Source organism: Phycodurus eques, chromosome 18 (assembly GCF_024500275.1).
Source record: "Phycodurus eques isolate BA_2022a chromosome 18, UOR_Pequ_1.1, whole genome shotgun sequence".
NCBI classification, from domain to species: domain Eukaryota; kingdom Metazoa; phylum Chordata; class Actinopteri; order Syngnathiformes; family Syngnathidae; genus Phycodurus; species Phycodurus eques.
This window is the reverse complement of record NC_084542.1, coordinates 1,903,962-1,929,823: the sequence shown is the minus strand read 5'-3', so window position 1 is coordinate 1,929,823 and position 25,862 is coordinate 1,903,962. Positions and strand designations below refer to the sequence as shown.

At 41.8% G+C, this 25,862-nt stretch overlaps 1 protein-coding gene across 2 annotated transcripts in view; it reads right to left on the bottom strand.

Moving 5' to 3' along the window:
• The window catches only part of enah (ENAH actin regulator), a 126,147-nt gene that overhangs the window by 88,733 nt on the left and 11,552 nt on the right, over positions 1–25,862 (bottom strand). The window contains exon 1 of one of the 2 annotated variants that reach the window (XM_061705179.1): positions 12,127–12,251. The exons of the other annotated variant lie outside the window; for it this stretch is intronic. Coding sequence (XP_061561163.1) covers positions 12,127–12,140 — 14 coding nt within the window. The 5' untranslated portion in view covers positions 12,141–12,251. Of the gene's footprint in view, positions 1–12,126; positions 12,252–25,862 lie in introns of those variants that run through there. 2 annotated transcript variants of the gene reach the window in all.

The window sequence follows — 25,862 nt, the reverse complement described above, 5'->3', positions numbered from 1 at the left end:
ACCCTAGTGAGGATGAGCGGTACAGAAAATGGATGGATCGAGGCAAGTAAAAAAAAAAAAATAGTCTTCCAAATAATGACTTGAGTAAGAATAAGTAGTAAGTGGGAAAAAAAAACAAGTATTTAAAGTAGTACCGTAATTTCTTATAATGTGTGTATAATGCCCATTTTCCCCCAAAAAGTATCATCACGTAAATAGTGTGCATTATATATAAGTATAAGGGAAAACGGGTTTGGAAAAAGCTGTACAATTTCATTTCAATACGCCACCGCCACCTAGAGGTTATGAGAAAAGTGTACACTTTCATTCTAATATGCCACCGCCACCTCGTGTTTATGAAAAATGTGTAGCCTACACTTTCATTCCAATATGACAGGGTTACATGTGACTGCATATATGTACAGTTGTGCTCACAAGTTCACATACACTGGGAGAATTTGTGAAATATTGTTTTTTTTTTGACAATACAACTGATGACTGAACAACAGCATCATTAATTTATTTATGGTTATGTTTTGTTTCATGGTAACGCTTTTCTGAAACGCTTGACAGTTTAATTTGAACCCCATTAAAATAAAATGAAATCTGTTTCGCCTGACCCTTTACCCATCCATCCATTTTCTGAGCCGCATATTCTCACAAGGGTCACGGGCGTGCTGGAGCCTATCCCGGCTATCTTCGGGCAGGAGGCGGGGTACACCCTGAACTGGTTTCCAACCAATCGCAGGGCACCCATAAACAAAGAACCATTCGCACTCACATTCACACCTAAGGCCACGCAGGCACGGGGAGAACATGCAAACTCATATACATGGCTGGGATACAAATACAAAATACAAATAATACTTCATGTTTTGATCATATGTGCATAAGCAAAATCATGCATTGTAAAAATGCATTATATATAGGTAGAAGGGTTTTTCAAAATTTTGGTCAACTTTGTGTATGTGGGGGGCGGGGGGCGGCACATGTGCACCCATGTATTATACATGAGAAATTACCGTAACTGGTGAGTAACTTCTGATTTATTTAATTTTAAACAAAAATATAAAATCGGAATGTGCAAATTCAGATTTTGTCCAAAAATTATCACTTTAACTAAAATACAAATACATTTTTAAAAAACAACATTTTGATACATCAAATCCAGCCATAAGCAATTGTCTTTAACTTTTTTAATTTGCAAAACATACCAATGGGTTCACCAGGCAGAGATGATTAAATATTATGCTTAAAATTGTATTATATTAAAGTTTGACAAATGGATTCACCCACATCACCACATCAATGCAATTCTGACATCTGTTTAATCAAAAACAACGTTTATCTTCAGTACTTAATGCAGCCCTATGGGAGGGCACAAGCCAGTGCAAACTTTAGGCCGGTCCCAAGCCCCAATAAATGCAGAGGGCTGCGTCAGGAAGGGCATCCGGTTTCAAACAAATATGAGCGTTCATCCAAAGAATTCCATATCGAATCGGTCGTGGCCCGGGTTTACATCCAGCGCGCCGGTGGAAATTCAGCTACTGTGGGTCAAAGACGAAGGAGAGGTGGAAAGCGGGTTCTTGGCCAGAAAGAGAAGATGAAAGCACAGAGCCTAGAATTGAACGTGGGGACGTTGAATGTTGGGACTATGACAGGAAAAGCTCGGGAGTTGGTTGACACCTTATTGTTTTTAGCAAATAAACATTAACTTAGAATTTTATGGCTGCAACACGTTCCAAAAAAACTGGGATAGGGTTATGTTGAGCACTGTGTTACATCCCCTTTTCCTTTAACAACACTCAATAAACGTTTGGGAACAGAGGACACTAATTGTTGAAGTTTAGAAGGTGGAATTCTTTCCCATTCTTGCTCGATGTACAGCTTCAGCTGTTCAACAGTCCGGGGTCTCCGTTGTCTTATTTTACGCTTCATAATGCGCCACACATTTTCAATGGGAGACAGGTCTGGACTGCAGGCAGGACAGTCTAGTACCCGCGCTCGTTTACTACGAAGCCACGCTGTTGTAACACGTGCAGAATGTGGTTTGGCATTGTCTTGCTGAAATAAGCAGGGGCGTCCATGAAAAAGATGCTGCTTGGATGGCAGCATAAGTTTCTCCAAAACCTGTATGTACCTTTCAACATTCTTACCTTACAGATGTGTAAGTTACCCATGCCATTGGCACGAACACAGCCCCATACCATCACAGATGCTGGCTTGTGAACTTTGCGTCCATAACAGTCCAGATGGTTCTTTTCCTCTTTGGCCCACCGGAGAAGCCGGCGGGGTTTCTGGGTGTTGTTGATAAATGGCTTTCGCTTTGCATAGTAGAGTTTCAAGTTGCACTTCCGGATGTAGCGTCCAAATGTATTTACTGACATTGGTTCTGAGCCCATGTGGTGATATCCTTTACACATTGATGTGTATTCAATGGGCATTCAATGTTGGTTTTCGGCTTTGTCACTTACATGCAGTGATTTCTCCAGATTTTCTGAACGTTTTGATGATATTATGGACCGTAGATGATGAAATCCCTAAATTCCTTGCAATTGTACTTTGAGGAACATTGTCCTTAAACTGTTGGACTATTTTCTCACGCACTTGTTCACAAAGAGTTGAACCTCGCCCCATCTTTGCTTGTGAATGACTGAGCAACTCAGGGAAGCTCCTTTTATACCCAATCATGGCACCCACCTGTTCCCAATTAGCCTGTTCACCGGTGGGATGTTCCACACAGCTGGTTGATGATCATTCCTCAACTTTCTGTCTTTTGTGCCACCTGTCCCAGCTTTTTTGGAACTTGTTGCAGCCATCAAATTCTAAGTTAATGATTATTTGCTAAAACAATTAGGTTTATCAGTTTGAACATTAAACATCTTGTCTTTGTAGTGTATTCAATTAAATATAGGTTGAACATGATTTGCAAATCATTGTATTCTGTTTTTATTTATGTTTAACACAGTGTCCCGACTTCATTGGAATTGGGGTTGTAGGATAGGTGGCTGTGGAGTTTTTGACCAGGTTGCTCAACACAATTCTAGCAGGTGGGAAGATGCTTGAGGAATGGAGGAAACATTTTTAAGAACAAGGGTGTGATGTGCAGAGTTGCGCAAACCATAGAGGAATACATTTGATGAGACAAGTTATGGGACTTTAAATACTTTGGGTCAACAGTCCAGAGCAATGGTGTGGCAAGAGAGCTAGAGGAAGACCAAAGAAAGAGAAGGTTGATCGATGTAGTGAGGGAAGACATGAGGGCAGTTGGTGTTAGAGAGAGGAGGATGCAGGAGATAGGCTTACATGGATAAGGAAGCCGAAAGGAAAAGATGATCTTCAGCACTTTGCATACACATTGTGGATTGCTTTTTTTCCCTGCTTCTGTTGAATGCGCACAACCCGTGAGGGACACAGAGCTCCAGCTGGTCTGATTGGAGGAACTTCAATTTGTGTGCATGTGCTGTGGTTGTCTTGCTAATTTTAATCCACAGAGCAATTATTTTTGACAGCATTTTAACATTGACAGCCTCTTGTAAATTCGAAGCGCCGTTCTTGTGGCCTGAATTCTCAAATTCCTTCCACAGACAGATGAGAGCGCATGACAGTCTTTTTTTTTGGGTGATCTATAAGGCAAATATACATTTTTGCCATGTTTCACGTAAATTGGTTACTTTGAAAAGAGTGACTGTGTGCGGTTATGTGACTGCCTGGCTCCATTTGATTGGTGAAATGGAGTCAAACATCACAACTGGTTCAACTGGATTGGTGAAACAATGTAACAGTGCAATAATGATGATGATGATGATGATGTGTAAGCAATAATAAGTTGACAAAAATACAACTAGAGAACAGAATGTTGCTCAACATCATGGAGTAAAAGAAGCATTTCTTAACAAAAACACTCAAGTAAAAGTAATAAGGTATGCTGCATTATAACTAACAATGTATCACAAAAATGACTTGAATGTAACCGTGTTAATGTAGCGCATTACTACGACCCTCTGTTGAAATTTGACAAACTGCTTGTGAAAAAAAAAATACAAATCTAAAGTCGCAAAAACATTTAAGTTCAAACAGCCCCAGCCAAACAGCCTCAACAAGCGATGAGAACAAGAATGTGAAAGAAGAATAAACAGCCAAACCTCACAAGTTTACGTAGTATTTAATTGTTATCCACTTTTATTATGTTAAAAAGATGCATGGGGTGCATGGTTGGTGGATGGTTAGGTCATGGCCCCCCAGGCGCTTCAAGTCAGCCCCTGCTCTAGTGTGTGCATGGAGGGACACATTTTGTTCATATGTTGTAAACGTGTGACTAAATGACAATGAATCCTGTTCATATAATCATAGCCGATGTCTCCACTCTGTGCTGAAATGTCAGCTTTGCTGAAGATGGCAGAAGGGCTAATATGATTTTGGGTTAGTGAGCAGTTGTACTCGATCTGACTGTATGTGACATGCGGCCTTTAAAAGACATGATGCCTGCAAAAGTCCAGTGTGGATCAGGCTTGTACTCCTGACACCACCACTATGCGAAGGTGACAAACCGTTTCTAGATGGCTTTCTATGAAATAGATTGCCCAAACTGATCTATTTGGTAGAGTGTTTCTTCAGCAAATCTGACGGATGTCTGTACTTTCTCATGTGCATGACACAATTTGAAAAGCATGATCATTTTATAGAATTGACAATAACCTATTCGAAAACGTGTGATATTTTCATTTTATCTGTTGACGGCTGCCTCAGCCATTATGGAAATGGATCCAATTCTTTAAGATCATGTTGTGGACTGTGCGGTGTTCTCAGGGTAGGGCAGAGGATAATGCAAAAACACCGAAAGCGGTACTAACATACACGCGCACACGCATACACCCATGTACACAAATTTACAATGACAGGACTGCAAGGGAACACTGTACCAAATTATCAGGGGTCAGAGGCAACAATGCTTGAGGATGCGAAATAAGTCTTCCAACAATCTAAAATACACATTGCTGCTGTAAGGACACCGACACCATCAGTTGATTTTCGTCTCAATTTTTGTCTTTTTTCTTTTTTGTTGGTTGTTAAGGAATGCAAATGGGATTTTCTTAATTACAGTATTGTGAAACTACCTCATAAAAGTGGAGTTGAGTGCTCGAGTTTTCATTCTACAACGTTGCACTATGAAAATTGATTAACTGAGCATTCAAGATCTTTCTGTTACTGCACAAGGTGGAAATTTGTTTAATTAAGACAGGGTATACTGTATTGGCATTGTTACTTTGTGCTGAACCAGCGATATGCCCGAAAATGATCGTATTTGTTCACCCGGTCTGACCCACTGCTGCACTAGACTTGTAGTCATATAGTCCATTCAAATAAAATGTTTAAAAAAGTAAGACAATTTGGATGTGCTCTTTTTTTCCTGAATGCATTGTTGACGTATCAACTCTGTCTCGCCAGAAATAGTCCTGATAATTAAGTGACTTGGAGTTGGGCACAAATAAATGTTATTGGCACATTCTTACTAAAGAGTGTTATACAACCCCAATTCCAATGAAGTTGGGATGTTGTGTAAAACAGAATACAATGATTTGCAAATCATGTTCAACCTATATTTAATTGAATACACTACAAAGACAAGATATTTAATGTTCAAACTGATAAACCTTATTGTTTTAGCAAATAATCATTAACTTAGAATTTTATGGCTGCAACAAGTTCCAAAAAAGCTGGGATAGGGTTATGTTTAGCACTGTGTTACATCCCCTTTTCTTTTAACAACATTCAATAAACATTTGGGATCTGAGGACACTAATTGTTGAAGCTTTGTAGGTGGAATTCTTTCCCATTCTTGCTTGATGTACAGCTTCAGCTGTCCAACAGTCCGGGGTCTCTGTTGTCGTATTTTACGCTTCATAACGCACCACACATTTTCAATGGGAGACAGGTCTGGACTGGAGGCAGGACAGTCTAGTACCCGCACTCGTTTACTACGAAGCCACGCTGTTGTAACACGTGCAGAATGTGGTTTGGCATTGTCTTGCTGAAATAAGCAGGGGCGTCCATGAAAAAGACTTTGCTTGGATGGCAGCATATGTTTCTCCAAAACCTGTATGTACCTTTCAGCATTAATGGTGCCTTCACAGATGTGCAAGTTACCCATGCCATTGGCACTAACACAGCTCCATACCATCACAGAAGCTGGCTTTTGAACTTTGGGTCCATAACAGTCCTGATGGTTCTTTTCCTCTTTGGCCCGGAGGACACGACGTCCACAATTTCCCAAAACAATTTGAAATGTGGACTCGTCGGACCACAGAACACTTTTCCACTTTGCATCAGTCCATCTTAGATGAGCTCGGGTCCTGAGAAGCCGGCGGGGTTTCTGGGTGTTGTTGATAAATGGCTTTCGCTTTGCATAGTAGAGTTTCAAGTTGCACTTCCGGATGTAGTGTCCAAATGTATTTACTGACATCGGTTTTCTGAAGTGTTCCTGAGCCCACTTGGTAATATCCTTTACACATTGATGTCGGTTTTTGATGGAGTGCCGCCTGAGGGATCGAAGGTCACGGGCATTAAATGTTGGTTTTCGGCCTTGCCGCTTCCATGCAGTGATTTCTCCAGATTCTCTGAACCTTTTGATGATATTATCGACCGTAGATGATGAAATCCTCAAATTCCTTGCAATTGTACGTTGAGGAACATTGTCCTTAAACTGTTCCGACTATTTTCTCACGGACTTGTTCACAAAGAGGTGAATCTCGCCCCATCTTTGCTTGTGAATGACTAAGCAATTCAGGGAAGCTCCTTTTCTACCCAATCATGACACCCACCTGTTCCCAATGAGCCTGTTCACCTGTGGGATGTTCCAAACAGGTGTTTGATGAGCATTCCTCAACTTTCTCATTCTTTTTTGCCACCTGTCCCAGCTTTTTTGGAACGTGTTGCAGCCATAAAATTCTAAGTTAATGATTATTTGCTAAAAACAATAACGTTTATCAGTTTGAACATTAAATATCTTGTCTTTGTAGTGTATTCAATTAAATATAGGTTGAACATGATTTGCAAATTATTGTATTCTGTTTTTATTTGTTTAACACAACGTCCCAATTTCATTGGAATTGGGGTTGTACAGTTGAGTGAAACATATGCAATGTTAAGAAAAGTCTTTTTTGGAACAATATTCAATAACATAAAAATAAGGCAAAATTTTAATCACAATTGCAATACATAATGGCATAAGCATGTATTGGTACTCTGTATCGGCGAATATTCCTATGTAAGTACTCACATTGGAACTGCGGAAAAAAAGTGGAATCAATGCATCCCTAATACATACTGTGCATATAAACAAGTTTTTCCTACATTGTACATAATGACTGTATCCTATTCATCAATGTCATCATATACAGTATCATCAATATTATGCTTCCCTCGTTGCACAAATTATTTAAATACTGGTCCATCTTAATGGGACTATTTTAACTTAATCCTCTGCCTGTTTCTTCCTGCTTAGAATATATTTAAATGCCCTTTAATTACTGTCAAATCCTGCGCTGGTATTTGTATTTTTTTATTTTGTTGGCTCCTCCTACATCAGTTTATATTTGTGAATATAATCAATCCATTGATCTAATTAGTACAAGTCACTATACGGTGCCTTGGCCAAAACACACTGAAAGGTAACTATGAAATTGAAGCTGCAAAATAGTAAGGCAACTAAAATAAAAGCATCCATTTCTTTTTTTAGGTTTTGATACATTGATTTGATTGAACAATACGATTAGCTGACTCCAGCTGTGTCGACAGAAGAATGTATTGTATATCGTTACTGGCTATGCAATAACTGCTGTGCTTAAGATCATTTTGTAAAGTTGTGCTAATGCAGAGAACCCCGAAATAGGATTTCGTATGCGGGAAGCCCCACCCCTACCCCCAGTCCAAACAATATGCTTTTAATATGTCTGTTAAAAGATGGTAAGTGCTCTGTAATGCTTTGGTTATTTTTATAAGCTCATTTTATTCGGACACCTAAGGCCTGTTGTAATTTGTGGGGAAATTGATGGCTTTAATCAACTGCTGTCAAAGCATCTTGAGGAGGACAGTGGGACACCGTTTGCTTGACAGTAACTTGGTATAAAATATCTGACCCCACCGCAAACCCCCACTGCTGCAACACAAACACTCGTGTATGTCCCATGGTAGGTTCCATATCAAGTAGCAAACAGGTGCACCAAAACCATAAGGCACTGACAACTGATAACGAACCTATTGTCCTCACAACAGCTGGTGCGAGGGCTTTGAATCGTTTACATTTTACGAGAACATTTACCAGAAAATAGAGGACTGAAAGCAACCATTGTCTACTCATCCATTTTAACCCTAACCCTAAACAGATGAGTTTACATGGTTTCGCAGGAATAAATACATTTTCTTTAGGAGACAGTTCAATTCATATCATTGAGACTAAGAGTTAGGCTAACTGACTTTTCTCTGTAATAGGAACTAGGCTTTCCACGATCAGGATTTTTGGGGCCGATCACCGATCACAGAGTTTAAAAAAACGATAACCGATCACCAATCCGATCGCGTGATAGAGGAATTGTCTATTTAAATGACCTGTTCATTTACTGTATATACTTGTGAACCTAATTGCTCAAAAAATTATATTTACAATAAATAATGGGTCTTTGTTCCTCTATTTATGCCAGTGAGGCATATTGACAGACAGAACAAATGAATGGTCTTCTATTAGATGGCAGGAAGTAAATCCAGTAATTAATGTATCCACTTTTTGTGACATTTTTGTTTGTTGGTGTGCCATGAGATTTTTTAATTCTAAAACATGTTCCTTGGCTCTATAAGGTTAGAAATCACTGCTCTAGTCAGATTGTGTATTCTAATCAGTCAGGTCAAACCAACATTACAATATGACAGAAATAATGGGTGCTAACTTACTGTAATTAAATGACTTTATTTTTAATTAAATTACTTCACCCACACCAAAACCTTAGAGCATGATTGGACAGAACGACGGCATGTTTACATACAACCGTTCGCGATACCACTAGCTTGCTAGGCTAGATAAAGTTTTGTTGCCTGCTTGCGAGCCGTATTGAATTTAAAGTACGGGAACATACCTCAAGCAAGCCTTAAACGAACGTCCTCTCCTCTCCTGAGCACCAACACACGTTTTTCCCCATTTTGTTTTTAATAATACAGCCGGCGCGATCCACTCATATTGTCGTCGCCATGAGTGTATCCGGTCGCATTTGAGTTGACAAGATAAAGCCCAATGATCGTAAAAAACGGGACGCGTTGGTATCGGAATACAAGATTTTATTGCAGTAGTCTGACTGCAATCGTGAAAGAGCAAATTTGTCTTGTACTCTGCATTACGTGTTGTCTGTCTCAGACGTGTTGTCTGTTCCACACCGCCGACAGGTTATTTATTTATTTATTTTTTCAATAACTATTGGCCGTCAGATATTTACAGGCCTATGTCAAAAGACATGCGAAAAGGCCAAAGATAAACTAGCTCTTGGATTCAAATATACACGATGGCGACGCGGAGTAAATGTCTTTTGCGGAGCCGATCAATGACGTCATTGATCGGCTCGGCGAATGATGACACTAAAGCCTATCAGCATAAAATGCTGAATTAGCGGCCGATACCGATAAGGCCGATAAAATCAGTGTAAAGTCTAATAGGAACCAAATTTAGGCTAACAGACAGACAAATGATAACAGTGCGACTGGTCTTGCGTCTCCGACCTAAAAAGCATTAATGTTACGTTACCATGCAATACAGCCACTATTTTTGTTTCATTTTTTAAAGTATACAGATAAGAAAAAAGCAAATGAAAAAAGTGAAAGATAGTGTAGCAGGGGTGACACCAGGGATTTCGGGCCCCTCTACGCATCGATATACTGAATCCAATTGCTCAGTATGCGGGTGTCAGTTCTACATTGCCATTTTTTTTCCCCGATGATCCAGTCCAATCGGGTTCGACCGCATTGCGCATTGTTCGGTGGGCCTTAAAGCCTCTGTTAGCCATCGGCCTTTAGAATCGACTGGTCAGGAGTTGGCAATGGCCAGCACTATGCACATAAAGTATGCATAGGCTGCTTGTCCTACAAAGTCTTAGCCAAAATGGTCTTTGGAATATCCTATGATGTTGAATATGTGGGTTTAGATTTTGATCCATGTAAGTAATGTGTGGTCACCACTGTGATATTTTGGCTGTGTCTTATCAAAGCATAATCAATTAAACATATCCATTTTCATTTTTTTTTTTTTTATAATTAGAGACCACTTTTAAAATGTTGCATTATATGACACCATTGTCATTTAAACTCGTGAAAATTACACCATTTCAGTCAGGTTTGTGTACAGCAATCGAGTCAGTATCCACAATTTGTCTTTCCATAGCAGCATTCACACACTTTGATAGCAGGAAACAATTTGCACTGTGTCCACAGCTGTGCCTCAGTTTAATCAAGTGGAGTCATGGGCCTCAGATTGCAACCTTTGGATTTTCTATTAATATTATGATGAAGATTAGTCAACACAAAATTAGCTCTGAACAATCCATAATGACGCCATAAAGTTAAAGACATGGGGTAAAAATAATCAGAAACACTTGACTTGCAAGGTCACAGAGCACATATGCAGCAGTACACTTCAATTCTCTACGCATGCTCAGCACCATAGCTCTGTGTTGTTGTCGTATGACCTGCGCTGCTTCTGCTGCCCCGCCTGGACAATTATGTCATTGTTGCAGGGCGAATTTGCCCCATATGGCAAGCCTGACACCATGTTGACAGATGCACAGTACAGTACTTTTTGAGACAAGGAACCACTCAGCAAAGACAACTTACTAGCTTGATCAAAGTATCAATTGGTACGTAGATTGCTCTAGATCAAGCAAATTAAAACGGGATGCATTCTCATATGTGGATACTTGTAAGACATCATGAATTTATATTCCGGACCGGGTGAAAACCAGGTACAGTATGTCCAATTACCCTCATCTCACGGGTCAGAAAATGTGAGTCAAAAATCTACTGTTCCCTGTCCCTCTCAGCTTGTAGTGACTAACAGGAAAGTAAAACAAAATAGTGCAACAAAGTTCATAATGTGATGCAAATACTGCATTGATCTTTTTGCATCAAAATCAACATAATTATAATAGCTTAACAGCTACTGTATAAAGCCACCTGATTTCTCCTTGCATGCATCAATCACAATTCAGTGAAATTAGACCTTGGTTGTCAATCATCTTCACAACACTAAGTTCATTATCCAAAGTTGGCATAACTTGGTTCATGAAAACAATGTAACAATGATTGATCAGCTTGTCTGAACCTAGTACACGTTTGACGTCCACTTCTGAAGGCCCATGAAGATTGTTGAAAACACAACAACATATTTCAGAAGCCGTTTAGTTATGCGGTTTTGACCGTATAGTACATCATGAAGTGGACTTATATGGTTTTCAGACATTCATGTTGCAAAAGATTAAAGACAGAACAAATACTGTACTGTATATTTAGTAGATTGAAGCACACAAATATCAAATTAGACTCTACTTGTCTGCAAATAGCTTTTTAATTGTTTTCTCTTCTGCACAACTCCTTTAGGAAATTACAGCAACTTCAGAGGCAGTGAAGGAGAAAAGTCTCCTTTCACCGCATGGTGTGATGAGTCCTATCGTGTACCAAGAAGAAGAATCTTCCTGTGATTAGACTCAGGAGTAGAACAGTCACAGCTATTCTATAAATATAAAGGCTCTCCATTTGGTCATAAAAGACCCTTTAGACAGGGACGCCAAATAATGAATGAATAGATGATGGCACTTCAAGCTAAAGTTAGTCACTAGTCTGAGAGGGAAAGGGGGAGGGCAAAGCAACAAACAATTTGGCAGATTGGCTGCCGTGACACAGTAAGATTACTAATCTTCAATCATAAAGCAGCCTTTAAGATACCACAGCACTGTAAACCAGCTCTACAGGATTAATACTGTATAAGGAAGTGCTTCATTTATAGAGGCTTTTACAGAGGTCACGTTGTCAAATCCGTAATTTGACAACGTGACCGAGACTATCATTTGATCCTGACATCCAATCAAAACTCCAACTGAGCAACCACAAACTTACGAGTCACGAGTCATCTCTGCAACAACAATGGGTGAATCCAGCACCTCCGTCTACAAGAAAATTCTGTTGTTGGAAGTATTTGTTCGGATTGTTGAGGTCTCCACTTTCTCCGCAGACAGGTTGGCAGGCTGGAGGACTGACTGGCTGACTTCAGAGGGGGGAAAGTGACCAGGGTTTAGAACGACAGTGACAGTGGGAGGGCGCGTCCCCCCTACCCCCCCCCCCCCCCCCCACCCCCACACGCTGCCAGTTGGAGCATGCACCCACCCACGCTCACTCACCTCAATGGAGCCCGGGCTAAAAGTGGAGTGGCTGGGGGAGGGGGAACAGTGGGGTGCAGCTGATGTACTGCTGGGGGCTGTGAAATTCTTCTGTAGAATTTATCTCTCCTCTTCACCAAAAATAGACATTGTGACCTGCATGCATCATGAGCCAGGATTATCTGAGAGATTTGTAGGGAGCCACCAGTACCAGGTCTATTCATTCCATCTAGATGATGCCATATTTTAGAACCAAAGGAAACCATTGTTGATGTCATCAAGTTGCAAAGTGGTTTAGGACACTGATGAGGGAGTCCCCCCACCCCAAACACTAAATATCAATCAAGGATGTGGTATCCCTTCAAAAGGTTTTAAACTACGTGTGATCAGGGTAGTTTTTGTACAGTACATTTTAAAAGCTACAAAACGATGGCCTTGTTTTACACACAATGCAGTTGTTATAGTCAAAATTGTGTAGCCTCTTGGCCTTAAAGGGGGTCATAAGTCATGAAACCTCATGAAAAACCTTGGGTGTTACTTTATTTAAATTCTCTTCAACAAAATGAGCACACTTCAAGTGTATTTCAGTGTCAGCACAGATTTGTAAAAGTCAGAAACCCTTCTGTCATAGCAAAGAAGAGACTCCAAGCACTGTGGCAAGAGCATTCCCACCATGACTGAACTCTTTTGCCTTGTGACGATGTTGGACTTGCTTTTCTGTCCTGAAAAGAAATTATGAGCCCACACTATGACACATTATGTGTCAACAATTTAAGGAACTGTGCGAAGTACCATCCTGTTTCAAACACTCCACCATCATGCCAGTCCCCAAGAAACCAACAATCTCGGGTCTGAATGACAACAGGCCTGTCGTCTTGACATCTGTGGTCATGAAGTCCTTTGAACGTATTGTGCTGGACCACCTCAAGAGTGTCACAGGTCCCCTGCTGGGCCCCCTGCAGTTTGCCTCCCGAGCAAACAGGTCTGCGGATGATGCAGTCAACATGGGACTGCACTTCATCCTAGAACACCTCGACAGTGCAGGGACCTACGCGAGGATCCTGTTCGTGGACTTCAGCTCAGCGTTCAACACCATCATCCCCGAACTCCTTTCCTCCAAGCTTCTCCAGCGCAGCGTCTCGCCTACCATCTGCCACTGGATTTACAGCTTCCTGACGGGCAGGACACAGCAGGTGAAGTTGGGGGAGGCCACCTCATCCACACACAGCATCAGGAGGCATCCTTCGCCACAGTTGCCTTGTGTCAACCGTCGAGACCTTCAAGTTACTGGGAATTAGAGTCTCTCAGGACCTGAAGCGGACGATCAACATCAACTCCATCCTCAAAAAGGCCCAGCAGAGGATGTACTTCCTGCGGCTTCTGAGGAAGCACGGCCTGTCACAGGAGCTGCTGAGGCAGTTCTACACAGCAGTCATCGAATCAGTCATGTGTTCTTCCACCAGTATGGTTTGGTGCTGCTACAAAAAAGGACAAACTCCAACTGCAACAGACAATCAAAACTGCTGAAAAGATCGTCGGTACCCCCCTACCCAGCCTTGAGGACTTGCATGCTGCCAGAACTAAGACAAGAGCACTCAAAATCTTCTTGGTCCCTCCAAATCCTGGTCAACACCTCTTCCAGCTCCTTCCCTCAGGTAGGCGCTACTGAACAATGCAAACTAAAACAAGCAGCCATACAAACAGCTTCTTCCCTCTTGCCATTAACTTCTTAAACAGTTAACTTACAATTCCATTGCACCGTGCTGCCAATTTTTGTCTTGAGTTTGTTGTCACATTTCTGTCGGGCCAATTATACATTACTCGTGCACTCACTGTAGTAGTCTCGTCACGTTGCGATACTGGCCACTCATGTGCCTGAGTAGCATCTGCAACATTTGTACAATCGACATTGTCCCAGATTAGCGCACTACTTGTCACTTTAAACTGCATTCATTTCTTGAAGTCTCTGCGCCCTTTGCACAGTCATTCCACCGGACTATTGTTCTACTAGTCATTTAAAACTTTTGTTCCCCCAAAAATAAATATATAAATAAATAAATAAATAAATATTGCACCGGCATTACCTCATAACTGGTAACCTTTTATTGCTCAGTGACTGTGTTTTTTATATCGCAAAAGTATTCTCTGTCAATTGACTGTCGGTTGTCGTACTAGAGCAGCTCCTACTTTTGGACGGCTCACGGGACAGCCACTGCCGTTGCAGCTTAACGCCATATAAAATCTCCCCTGGGACCCTGCATTGGGAAGGTCCAGCTCTGCTCATCATTCCGGTACAATTTGACCATGGGTTCCTCCGTCCAAAGAATCTAATTGCAAAATACGATGCTTTTTTTTTTTTAGGTGTTGCCTGGCAAAGTCGGATCTGTTTGCTGTTCTTATTACCAATAATTTGTTTGTTGTTGTCCTACAATTTGAGTTTCAAGTCCTTTTGAATCCTTTTAACAGAATAAAAATATATTTGAATATACATAATATTTATATAATTATTGATGACTGTATATTCTCTATAGCAGTTATATGTTTAATATAGTTTAAAATCCACATTTATTTATCAAAACAAATTTGATAAACAAGTGCATTCAACCTTTATAAGAAAAATAGGGGGCTGATCAAAGTTTTTGCACCTTCAAAGCCGTCAAGGGGGGGCTTAGTTTATTGCCCCTTCAAAACCAATCGATAGTATGTTTTCAGTTATTCTATGAAAACGCTATGCTTTGACTTACAATTTCTCACTTTATTTCTGAATTGACATTAAACAGACCTGTCACAAATAAGAATTTGCATCCAGTAGTGCTGCAATTAGCAATCGAGTACTCTACTGACAATTCTATCAGAATAGACAAGGATAAAATAGATTTTTGCTTGCTTGAAGAGCAATTATAAATCCACAAGATGGTTTCCTCTTTTAGAAAATCAACAGTACTTTTCTTAAATTCATGTTGTGCATATAGCAGGAAACCACGTTTTTTTGATGCGACACGGCAGACGACTGGTTAGCACATCTGCCTCACAGTTCTGAGGACCTGGGTTCAAATCCGGCCCCGCCTGTGTGGAGTTTGCATGTTCTCCCAGTGCCTGCGTGGGTTTTCTCCAGGTACTCCGGTTTCCTCCCACATCCCAAAAACATGCATGGTAGGTTAATCAAAGACTCTAAATCGCTCGTAGGTGGGAATGCAAATGCTTTTTTTGTTTATATGTGGCCTGCGATTGGCTGGCGACCAGTTCAGGGTGTACCCTGTCTCTCGACCAGAGTCGGCTGAGATCGGCTCCAACACGCCGGTGACCCTAGTGAGCATAAGCGGTACGGAAAATGGATGGATGCATTTTCTTGTCTCGAAACATTTCTAGTGAGCAACTTTCAAACACAAACATAAATAGATTTCAGTTATAACTTGGCATTTCTTGTGAATATCACAAACATAAGGCACTAAAGAATTTTGTATTTTGTATTTTTTTTTTTTAAAGAGCAACACAAGTTTGTCATCTTGTTATAAAGGCACAATTTTATCCAACTGTGGTAACTCAGTCAGAACAGTAGGGGGCACTACTACGTAAAAATATTACGTCAAACAGAGACGAAGAAGGAAAGGACACGAAGAAGAATGTTATTTCATGTCAAATATATGCTAGCTGTGTGCTGATCGACCAGTAAATAAAAAAAAGAAATACAAGACCGATTCTTGAGAAAATTACACTCACTAAACCAGACTGCAAACAACAGGAAGCCCAGACAGCCCACGGCCAGCCCGGCGTGTAACTATTTGCGATCGTTCACAAAGCTAGCCGCTCATCCTAACGACAACAAGCATACGTGACATCAAGTCGCACGATTCCCACAATTCAATGTGGATTTTTTTTTTTTTGTTGTTGCAATAATTAACATCCTTATTGTTACGTTAATTGTCGTCGTTTCTGTGTATGTTAACTGTAGTTCTTGGAATTATACCTTATTTAACTGCCACATTTATTGCTGATTTATGTTGTATTCTTGTTTTTTTTTTTCATGAAACCATTTAGTAAGTGTGTAAAAGAATGACCTCTTGGTCAATTCCTCTACCAGCAGGCGTCCCCAACAGGGCGTGAACTGTTAAAAGATGAGATAATACAGGATAGAAAAATACCCTTTTTCCACCTCAACTCTTCTAATGCTTAGGGCCTTTTTATACTCCCGCGCTTATACTCTGTCGCCCGCATTGCATAAAGTGACCGACGCATTGGGTCGTGCGACACTTGACGTGCACACGGCACGAATTGCCGGAGATCATATCTCGTGATTGATCCGTTTTAGTCACATGCTGTGATGACATACTCCGCTTTCCCCTCGGTTCCTCAATATCGCCATCCCAACTTTCACTTAGTGGCCGCACATACCACCTACGCCGCTGCCTTCTTGATCGATTTGGCAATATAAATAAACGCATCATCTGGGGCCTCATGTACAAAGACTTGTGTGGATTTCCTACTGAAACATGGCGTACGCTCAAATCCAGAAAACGTCGTAAGCACAAAAATATCTAGATGTATGAATCTGTGTGTACGCATGAATCCAAGCGCATTTCCTTCGTACATCACATTCAACGTAGACTTGAGCGCGTGTTTGAGTAGCTGACCCCTCCCTGTCCACGCCCACATTTAAATATGCAAATCATTTAAATTGACCATGCACCTGAGATCCCAATCTTTTCACGATCCAAAAAAAAAAAAAAAAAAAAAAAAGAAAATGAGCAAGGCAATGAAGAAAAAGATTTTTTCTGAATTTGAAGTTGAGACGCTGCTCAATGAAGTGGAGGCGCGCAAGAAAATCCTGTTTGCCACGCTGTCCTCTGGCGTTAACAACACACGAAAGCGGAGTGAATGGGACAGCTTGTGTGCGGCTGTCAATACTCTAACACATTTTCACATGTTCATGCGTAAATGATGTATGTATGGTAATTTAGTAATCGTTTGAAAAAGTTTCGAAAAACAGCCATCATGGAATACTTGTTTTATAAGGCTTAATGTTGGGTCCCTCACACAGTCTCATTCAATTACTCGCTTCCTTCAAGCCCATCCTCTTTTTCCCTAACACAGACAGTCGGACACGCTCTCCACGTATCCTACAAAAAACTAGTTTCCACCAAGTAGTATGGTCAAGTTCAGCCAGTACAGTAGAGCCCGCACATTATTACGTATTCATTGTACATGCCAACACATTTTGGGGTGTTTTGTGGGGTACCAGCAGTCTTGTGAAGGGTGGAGCTGTTGCCCATTCACTGGTTGTCAGAGACGTGCACGCCTTTTCTCGCATTTCATTTTATTTTCCAATAAATTTATTTGATTTCTGAGTCAATCAAATGTGAGGAAAACAAAAAGCACCATTTAAAATAATGCTCTGGATTATGATTGGAAGACAGGACAGATACTGTTAAGTACACTGCACAATTGTTTCATAAACACAGCCACAACAGTTTGTAAGCAGTTTTCAATTGAAAATGTGGTTGTGTAATCACCCCTAGAGCCTCCCTCGTGCCAAGTTCAACAAAAGCTACAGAATTCACTTGTATTCTGTGTTTTGTGTTCTTTTTGAATGTGAACACACACATTTTTAATGATATCAGCAGAAAATGGCATTAAGTTCCTGGTCTGTGTAACGGGGGAATTTTGGAAGCCCTGTGGCGTGACTGTCATTTCAATATTTGACATCCTCCTGTCAACGTGATAAAGTTGGCAGGCTATCAAGGCAGCAGTAATGTAATATGATTGGTTGTTTCTCTACTATCTCCATAGAGGAATTATCTTTTTAACCTTGTGGCTCAAAATTAAGGTCACCAAAGATGGAAGTCATTTCTGAAAACAGTGCTCTTAATCTTACAGGTGGCTTGAAGAGGACATGCTTATGTTTTCTCACTAGGGAAGCTAATAATGCACCCCCGCACCTGTTGACAAGTGATGTATCTCACAGCGTTCAAATTACTCTAAAGGGGGCAATTGGTAAAACTTTTTTTTTTTTTTTTCTATACTCTGCCTCTGCGCTTCCCTTGCAAAAGGCATTGAGCTGAGCCTGTGGAAATCGAACCTCAGAAGGGGCCGTTTATGGATGTAGTCGTATTTTATTTAGACTTCTAAGGAACACTTCCTGAATTTTCGCTTGCTTTCTTGTTTGCAAAACAAATTACAGACGCAGGATCTCAGGCCGTAAGTTAAAGTCCAAACAAGTATTATCTGTACCACATTTACAGTACATCTCAGGTCACATCGACATCACTTTGACCAACGTTTTTGGGCAAACTTAATAAGTTGTTTTTTGATATACTGTACTGCATATGTTATTAACTCTTCATCGAACAGATGTGATAGCAGCGTAATGACAATCATTGTTTATCTGCCAAGCGCTAACCAGCAAAGAATCACGTGAGACAACTAACACATGGTTAGGTGGAATTTTAAGGGGCTGCAGTGGTCGAAAGCCTAATTAGTGAGAGTATTTTCGATGATTGTAAACGTGGCACCCTTCCCATGGGCTCACCACCTGTGGGAGGCGCCATAGGGGTCAGGTGCAGTGCGACCTGGGTGGTGGCCGAAGGCGGAGACCTTGGCGATCCGATCTCCGGCTACAGAAGCTGGCTATGGAATGTCACCTCTCTGGCAGGGAAGGAGCCCGAGCTGGTGTGTGAGGTCGAGAAGGTCCGACTAGATATAGTCGGACTCGCCTCCACACACAGCTTGGGCTCTGGTACCAGTCCTCTTGAGAGGGGTTGGGACTCTCTTCCACTCTGGAGTGGAGTGGCCGCATGTCTTGGACACTCGGGTGAAGAGAGGGGCGGAGCTGTCAACTGATCACATCCTGGTGGTGAGTTGGCTCCGATGTGTGGGAAGATGCCGGTCCGACGTGGCAGGCCCAAACGTATTGTGAGGGTCTGCTGGGAACGTCTTGCAGAATCACCTGTCAGAAGGAGCTGTAAGGTGGTCGGTGCCTGTCGTGGCGGCAATCCCCGAACCCGTTGATGGACACCAACGGTGAGGGCTGCCGTCAAGCTGAAGGAGAAGGTCCTACCGGGCCTTTTTGGACCGGAGGGTGTGTTCCAACTACAGGGGGATTACACTCCTCAGCCTCCCTGGTAAGGTCTATTCAGGGGTGCTGGAGAGGAGGGTCAGTCAGGAAGTCGAATCTCAGATCCAGAAGAAGCAGCGTGGTTTTCGTCCTGGCCGTGGAACAGTGTTGTCTATCTCCGACGTGTTGTCCGTCCCACTATTGTCTTTATTTTTTTTTTTTTTTTTTTTAAAATAACTTTTTGGCCATCAGATATTTACAGTACTACGTCAAAAGACACGCAACAAGGGTAAAGATAAACTAGGTTTGGGATTCAAATATACTGCGCACGCGGCGATGCGGAGTGAATTTCTTTATGACATTAAAACCGATCAGCATAAAATGCTAAATATCGGCCGATACCGATCAGCTCGATCAAATCAGTGTCAAGTCTACTATCAATATATGGGTTTAGGCTTGCCACAAGACTAATTTTTTTAGAACAATGTAATTTCCAAAACGCTTTCAAGATAAACGATACCATTGATGTTTTTATTTTGTTTTACGGCACTGATATAATGACAGAGCATAATAAAGACTTCCACACAGGTTAGAAATTCTGCCTTGGTAATCAAACATATGAGCACAACTGTGTAATGTAATAAGGCTGAATTTCACACTAAGTGCAAGTAAATAAAAAGAAAGTTATACATTTCCAAATGAAGTGCTGAACTTAAGAAAAATAAAGTTTGAGTTTCACGTTTTCTGTTTGGCATCTTGACACAACAGTGAAGTCTCAAACAATTTTACATAGCTTAATTTAACAAATCTTAACTGAATCGTTTTAGAGGTTGTGTTTGTTCAACACCTTTGTTTTGGCTCATAATGGTGTAATAATAATAATACAGTATTATATGCACTTTTATTAAGAGCTCTCAGTGGTCAGTTCCCACTTAACATCCTTTGTGCATCTTAGCATTTCGTGACGTATTTATACATTAGTGTCAGGGCTGTGCATTTATCAGCTCCAGAATCATCTTTATTTGTTAAGTATGTCCAAAAAATACACAAGGAATGTGTCTCCGGTAGTTGGAGCCCCTCTAGTACGACAACAGACAGTCAATTGACAGACAATACTTTTGGGACATAAAGACATGGACAAAAAACAGTCACTGAGCAATTAAGGGTTGCTCGTTATCTGGTAATGCCGGTACATTATTATTTATTTATTTAATTTTTTTTGGACAATTGTGCAAAAAGATGCAGAGTCCTCTAGACCTTAGAGCAGTTTGAACGACTAATATTGCAATAGTCCGGTGCAATGACCATTGTGCAAAGGGCGCCGAGCGAGTAGTGCGATAATCTGGGACAATTTTGATTGTGCAAATGTTGCAGATACTCCTCAGTCAGTGTGCAAATGGAGCAGATGCTACTCTGTCATGAGTGGCCAGTATTGGTCAACAACAAATATGCAAATAGATATGCAAATAGTGCAGCGTGGCGAGACTACTATAGTGAGTGCACGAGTAATGTATAAATGGCCCCACAGAAATGTGACAAACTATAGACAAAAGAAATTGCCAGCATGTTGCAATGGAATTGCAGGTTAAGTGTTTAAGAAGTTGATCGCAAGAGGGAAGAAACTGTTGGAATGTCTGCTAGTTCGAGTTTGCATTGATCGGTAGGGCCTACCTGAGGGAATGAGCCGGAAGAGCTGGTGACCGGGATGTGGATGGTCCGAGAGGATTTTGCACGCTTTTGTCTTAGTTCTGGCAGCGTGCAAGTCCTCAAGGGTGGGTAGGGGGGTACCGACAATCCTTTCAGCAGTTTTGATTGTCCGTTGCAGTCGGAGTTTGTCCTTTTTTGTAGCAGCACCAAACCAGACTGTGGTGGAAGAACACAGGACTGATACGATGACTGGTGTGTAGAACTGCCTCAACAGCTCCTGTGACAGGCCGTGCTTCCTCAGAAGCCGCAGGAAGTACATCCTCTGCTGGGCGTTTTTGAGGACGGAGTTGATGTTGATTGGCCACTTCAGGTCCTGAGAGACTGTAATTCCCAGGAACTTGAAGGTCTCGACAGTTGACACAAGGCAGCCGGACAACGTGAGGGGCAGCTGTGGCGAATGATGCCTTCTGAAGTCCACGATCATCTCTACAGTCTTCAGCGTGTTCAGCTCCAGGTTGTGTCGGCCACACCACAGCTCCGGCCGCTCCGCTTCCTGTCGATATGCAGACTTGTCACCGTCCTTGATGAGGCCGACGACAGTGGTGTCATCTGCGAACTTCAGGAGTTTGACAGCCGGGTGCGTTGAGGTGCAGTCGTTCGTGTACAGAGAGAAGAGCAGCGGAGACAGGACACAACCTTGGGGCACCCCAGTGCTGATGCTGCGTGTGGATGAGGTGCCCTCCCCCAGCCTGACCTGCTGTGTCCTGCCCGTCAGAAAGCCGTAAATCCTCTGGCAGATAGCAGGCGAGACGCTGAGCTGGAGAAGCTTGGAGGAAAGGAGTTCTGTGATGATGGTGTTGAACGCTGAGCTGAAGGCCACGAACAGGATCCTCCCGTAGGTCCCTGCACTGTCGAGGTGTTCTAGGATGAAGTGCAGTCCCATGTTGACTGCATCGTCCGCAGACCTGTTCGCTCAGTAGGCAAACTGCAGGGGGTCCAGCAGGGGACCTGTGACACTCTTGAGGTGGTCCAGCACGAAACGTTCAAAAGACTTGATGACCACAGATGTCAAGGCGACAGGCCTGCAGTCATTTAGCCCCGAGACTGTAGGTTTCTTGGGGACTGGAATGATGGTGGAGCATTTTAAACAGGATGGTACTTTGCACAGTTCCAGAGATCTCTTGATTATCTGTGTGAAGACTGGAGTGAGCTGGTTCCGCGCAGACTTTGAGGCAGGATGGGGACACATCGTCTGGACCTGCCTCTTTGTTAATCTTTTGTTGTTTGAAGATGCGTTTCACATCCTGTTCGCGGATGGTTAACACAGAAGTCGGTGGTGTGATGGTGGTCGGTGGTGCGGTTGGGTGGGCGTGGGGTGTTAAAGTGTTCTTTTCAAATCTGCAGTAGAAGGTATTCAAGTCGTTGGCTAGTGTGCTATTGTTCCCAGCTTGTTGGGATCGTCGCTTGTAATTTGTCAGCGATTGGAATGCATGCCAGACTAATTTAGAGTCGTTAGTGCTCAACTGTTTTTCCAACCTGCGATTGGCTGGCAACCAGTTCAGGGTGTACTCCGCCTCCTGCTCGATGATAGCTGGGATAGGCTCCAGCACGCCCGCGACCCTAGTGAGGAGAAGTGGCTCAGAAAATGGATGGATGGATGGATGGATAGATGTTTTTCCAACTTTACTGCATAGTTCCTCTTTGCAATGTTAATTTCTTTTCGTCAACTGGTTTCTCGCTCGATTATACAGGACCCTGTCCCCGCAATTTTTTAAAAGCAATATCTCTTTGTGTTTTTTTAAAGTATGTTTGTTTACTGCAATGCCCTTGCATGTGGAAAAGGAGAGCCACATTCGCCGACACACTTTTCAGACATTTATTTATTGAATGCCCGGAGAACAGTAAAACAAAGACAGGCGCTGCCGTCGGCCACAGCTCACGCCCAGAGACTCACATGCAGAGTCGTAGATGTCACATGCCACCCCACCATCTTTGTGCTGAATGACTCAGACACATTAAATCTCTGTAATTTGATGGGAATACTAATGTAAAAAAAAAAAAAAAGAAAGAAATGGGGGCAGAACACAAAGACGGGGAGGGAAAGTATAAAAGCTGAGGGGAATGAAAAAAGAGAGAGATAAGCCTGAGTGAAGTTCTCTTTATCTTCAGCTGATAAGAGCAGACTTGGCTAAGACAGAAGAGCAGACATTGCTTCAGGTCTCAAACACATGCTGAGGTTACCAGCCTGACATTTGGAAAGTTATGTTGTACTGTTGTCGAACACAGAAACCAATGTGAGCACATAATATGGAAAAAAGTGTATTTAGACACGTTTCTTAATCAATTAACTACTACCAGTGGTGGGTAGAGTAGCCAAATATTGTACTCATGTAAGAGTACAGTTACTTTAGAATAATATGACTCAAGTAAAAAGTAATCATCCAAATATTTACTTGAGTAAGATTACTCAAAAGTACTCAATGAAAAAACTACAAGGAGTTTGTGAGTAACTTCAGATTTTTTTTTTTTTTAATAAATCAGAGCATGAACATCCAATAGAATTTTAATAACTAACAATATATGGGAGTCGACACACACACCTGCCACCATTTAAATTGTTAACTGCCCAAACACCAACAACATGCATTGGGCATTTGCACGCATTGGGCATAAATGACTTAATGAAGAAGCTGTTTGCTGACTTAGTGATTGTTCAACACCATAGGGATAGGGCTAATGTTGCCATATCCACTTCCAAAACAACAATAGAAACATGTACAACTTACCGCAAAGTGTTTTCTCAAGTTAGAAGTGGGCTGAAGTATCCAAGTCTGGGCAGTCACAATTTAAGAGCTGCATGATAAAGCTGTTGTTTTTTTGGAGTGTGGAAAGTAAACTCACTCGCGCAGCTCTTCACCCCCCAAAATGAGTCATTTTGATTGGCTTGCGGAGGCTACGTGCGCGGTCATGTGACTGCCTTGTTTGATTGGTGGACTTGAGTCAAACATCACTGTGGTAACGTTGGATTGGCGGAAGTCGAAGATGGAGTCTAAAAGCAGACGTGCATACGTAAGAATGGATAAATAAAAGTAGTGAACAGCATGTCGATCATTGTAACTGAGTAAAAGTATCAATCCTTCACATAAATACTCAAGTAAAAAGTACAGTGCATTTAAAGTACTCTGACAAGTACAGTTTCCCGAAAATGTTACTTGAGTAAATGTAATGGAGTAAATGTAGCATGTTACGACCCACCTCTGACTACTACTAATTAACTACGACCGCACTTGCTACAGCACAAACATCCACAAAGCCAGAAAACTTGTGTCCTGTAGCAGTGCAGGAGTGCATGGTGTACCGGTACTAAAAAAGTACTGCAATACCCACTGTCACAAATAAAAGCACATCTTTGTATTACTGGTACTTCTGCACAGTTTGTGCCTTGCTCAGGAAGAAGAAAAGCATCTCTCCAACAACTAGTTGCCATTTTTACATTTTGTCCGCAGTGGGACTCAAACCATAGCCCTACGGTTCCAAAGCCCAAGTCCTTACAGATGAAAGCACACAATGTACCATGTTCTGCTTTGGTCCGGACAACAACTAAATTACACATGAAGACTGCCTAAGTGAAGTGCAAAACTCTTACTCGGTAGGAACACGTCTTTTACGGGGATGTACGGACAGAACGACAGACTACAGAGGTTAGTTTGTGAGTCTCGACTTGAGTAAAAACAACAAGCACAGACAGCTGCTGGGGACAAAAGCAGACAGATGGACAAACAGAGCAGCCACCTGTTTTAGTGGTAGTGCTCACAAATACACGTGCCAAACACTGATTCATATAAATGGCACAGACAAGAACACATCACAGTAACCTTCCAAATTGACACCTCGGGAAGACTCGGTTAAAAATAACAATTGTGTTATGGCGAACACAAGAATTCTGTTTATAAAAAGGTATACCTGCATATACTGTAGACAAGTAAATAATCATCCAAAGTGTCATCCTACATCATTTGCACATCAAATGATGATCATCTGCAATTTAAACACTGGATTCAGACAGGTTTAGGGAGGCCAGTTGTGTTTAAGAAATAAACCATTAAAAAAGGCAATATGCTTTTCATTTGTTGGCAGTCATTATTGGACTGGGAGAACTGCAGTGAATGTGAGAGCAAGCAGAGAGCATCTAGTTTGGACTGGATTATCACACAGCTCCCTCTAAAACATATACCAACACACAAAGCCTGGCTGGCAGGGTTTGGGGCATTAGGATGTAGAAGGCATTACAGCCTGCCATGCAACCCAATGACATCTGCTGCCTGAGGTTACATGCGTGGCAACAGCACTTACTCTGATATGTCAAAAACACAGGGGAAAGCTGAATAACACTGCATTTAAGTCAGAGTACATTTAAAATGTTGCATCAAAATGATTTTGGAAACAGTCAAAGCAAAGCATAAGGATAATAACAGAGGGGTTGTCCAGAGTAATTAGGGAAGGAGTGGGTCCATTGAAAAAACGAACAACAAACAAACACCCAACTGTGTGTACATCATCTCAAGTGTCAATATATGGTCACCCCGGCAGCTCACAGTTTCACAGCTGCTGCTCAAAAGCTGTTAGCAGACGGAGAGAAAGCATTGTATTGGAGACCTCTGGAAGTTTCATTAGGGTCTCATTTTCTAGATGAGAGCTCGTTCGTGGAAGACGTTAAGATTCAGAGAATTGTTAAACAGAGCACAAAAGTAAGGACTGTAGGTTACGGTCAATAATCA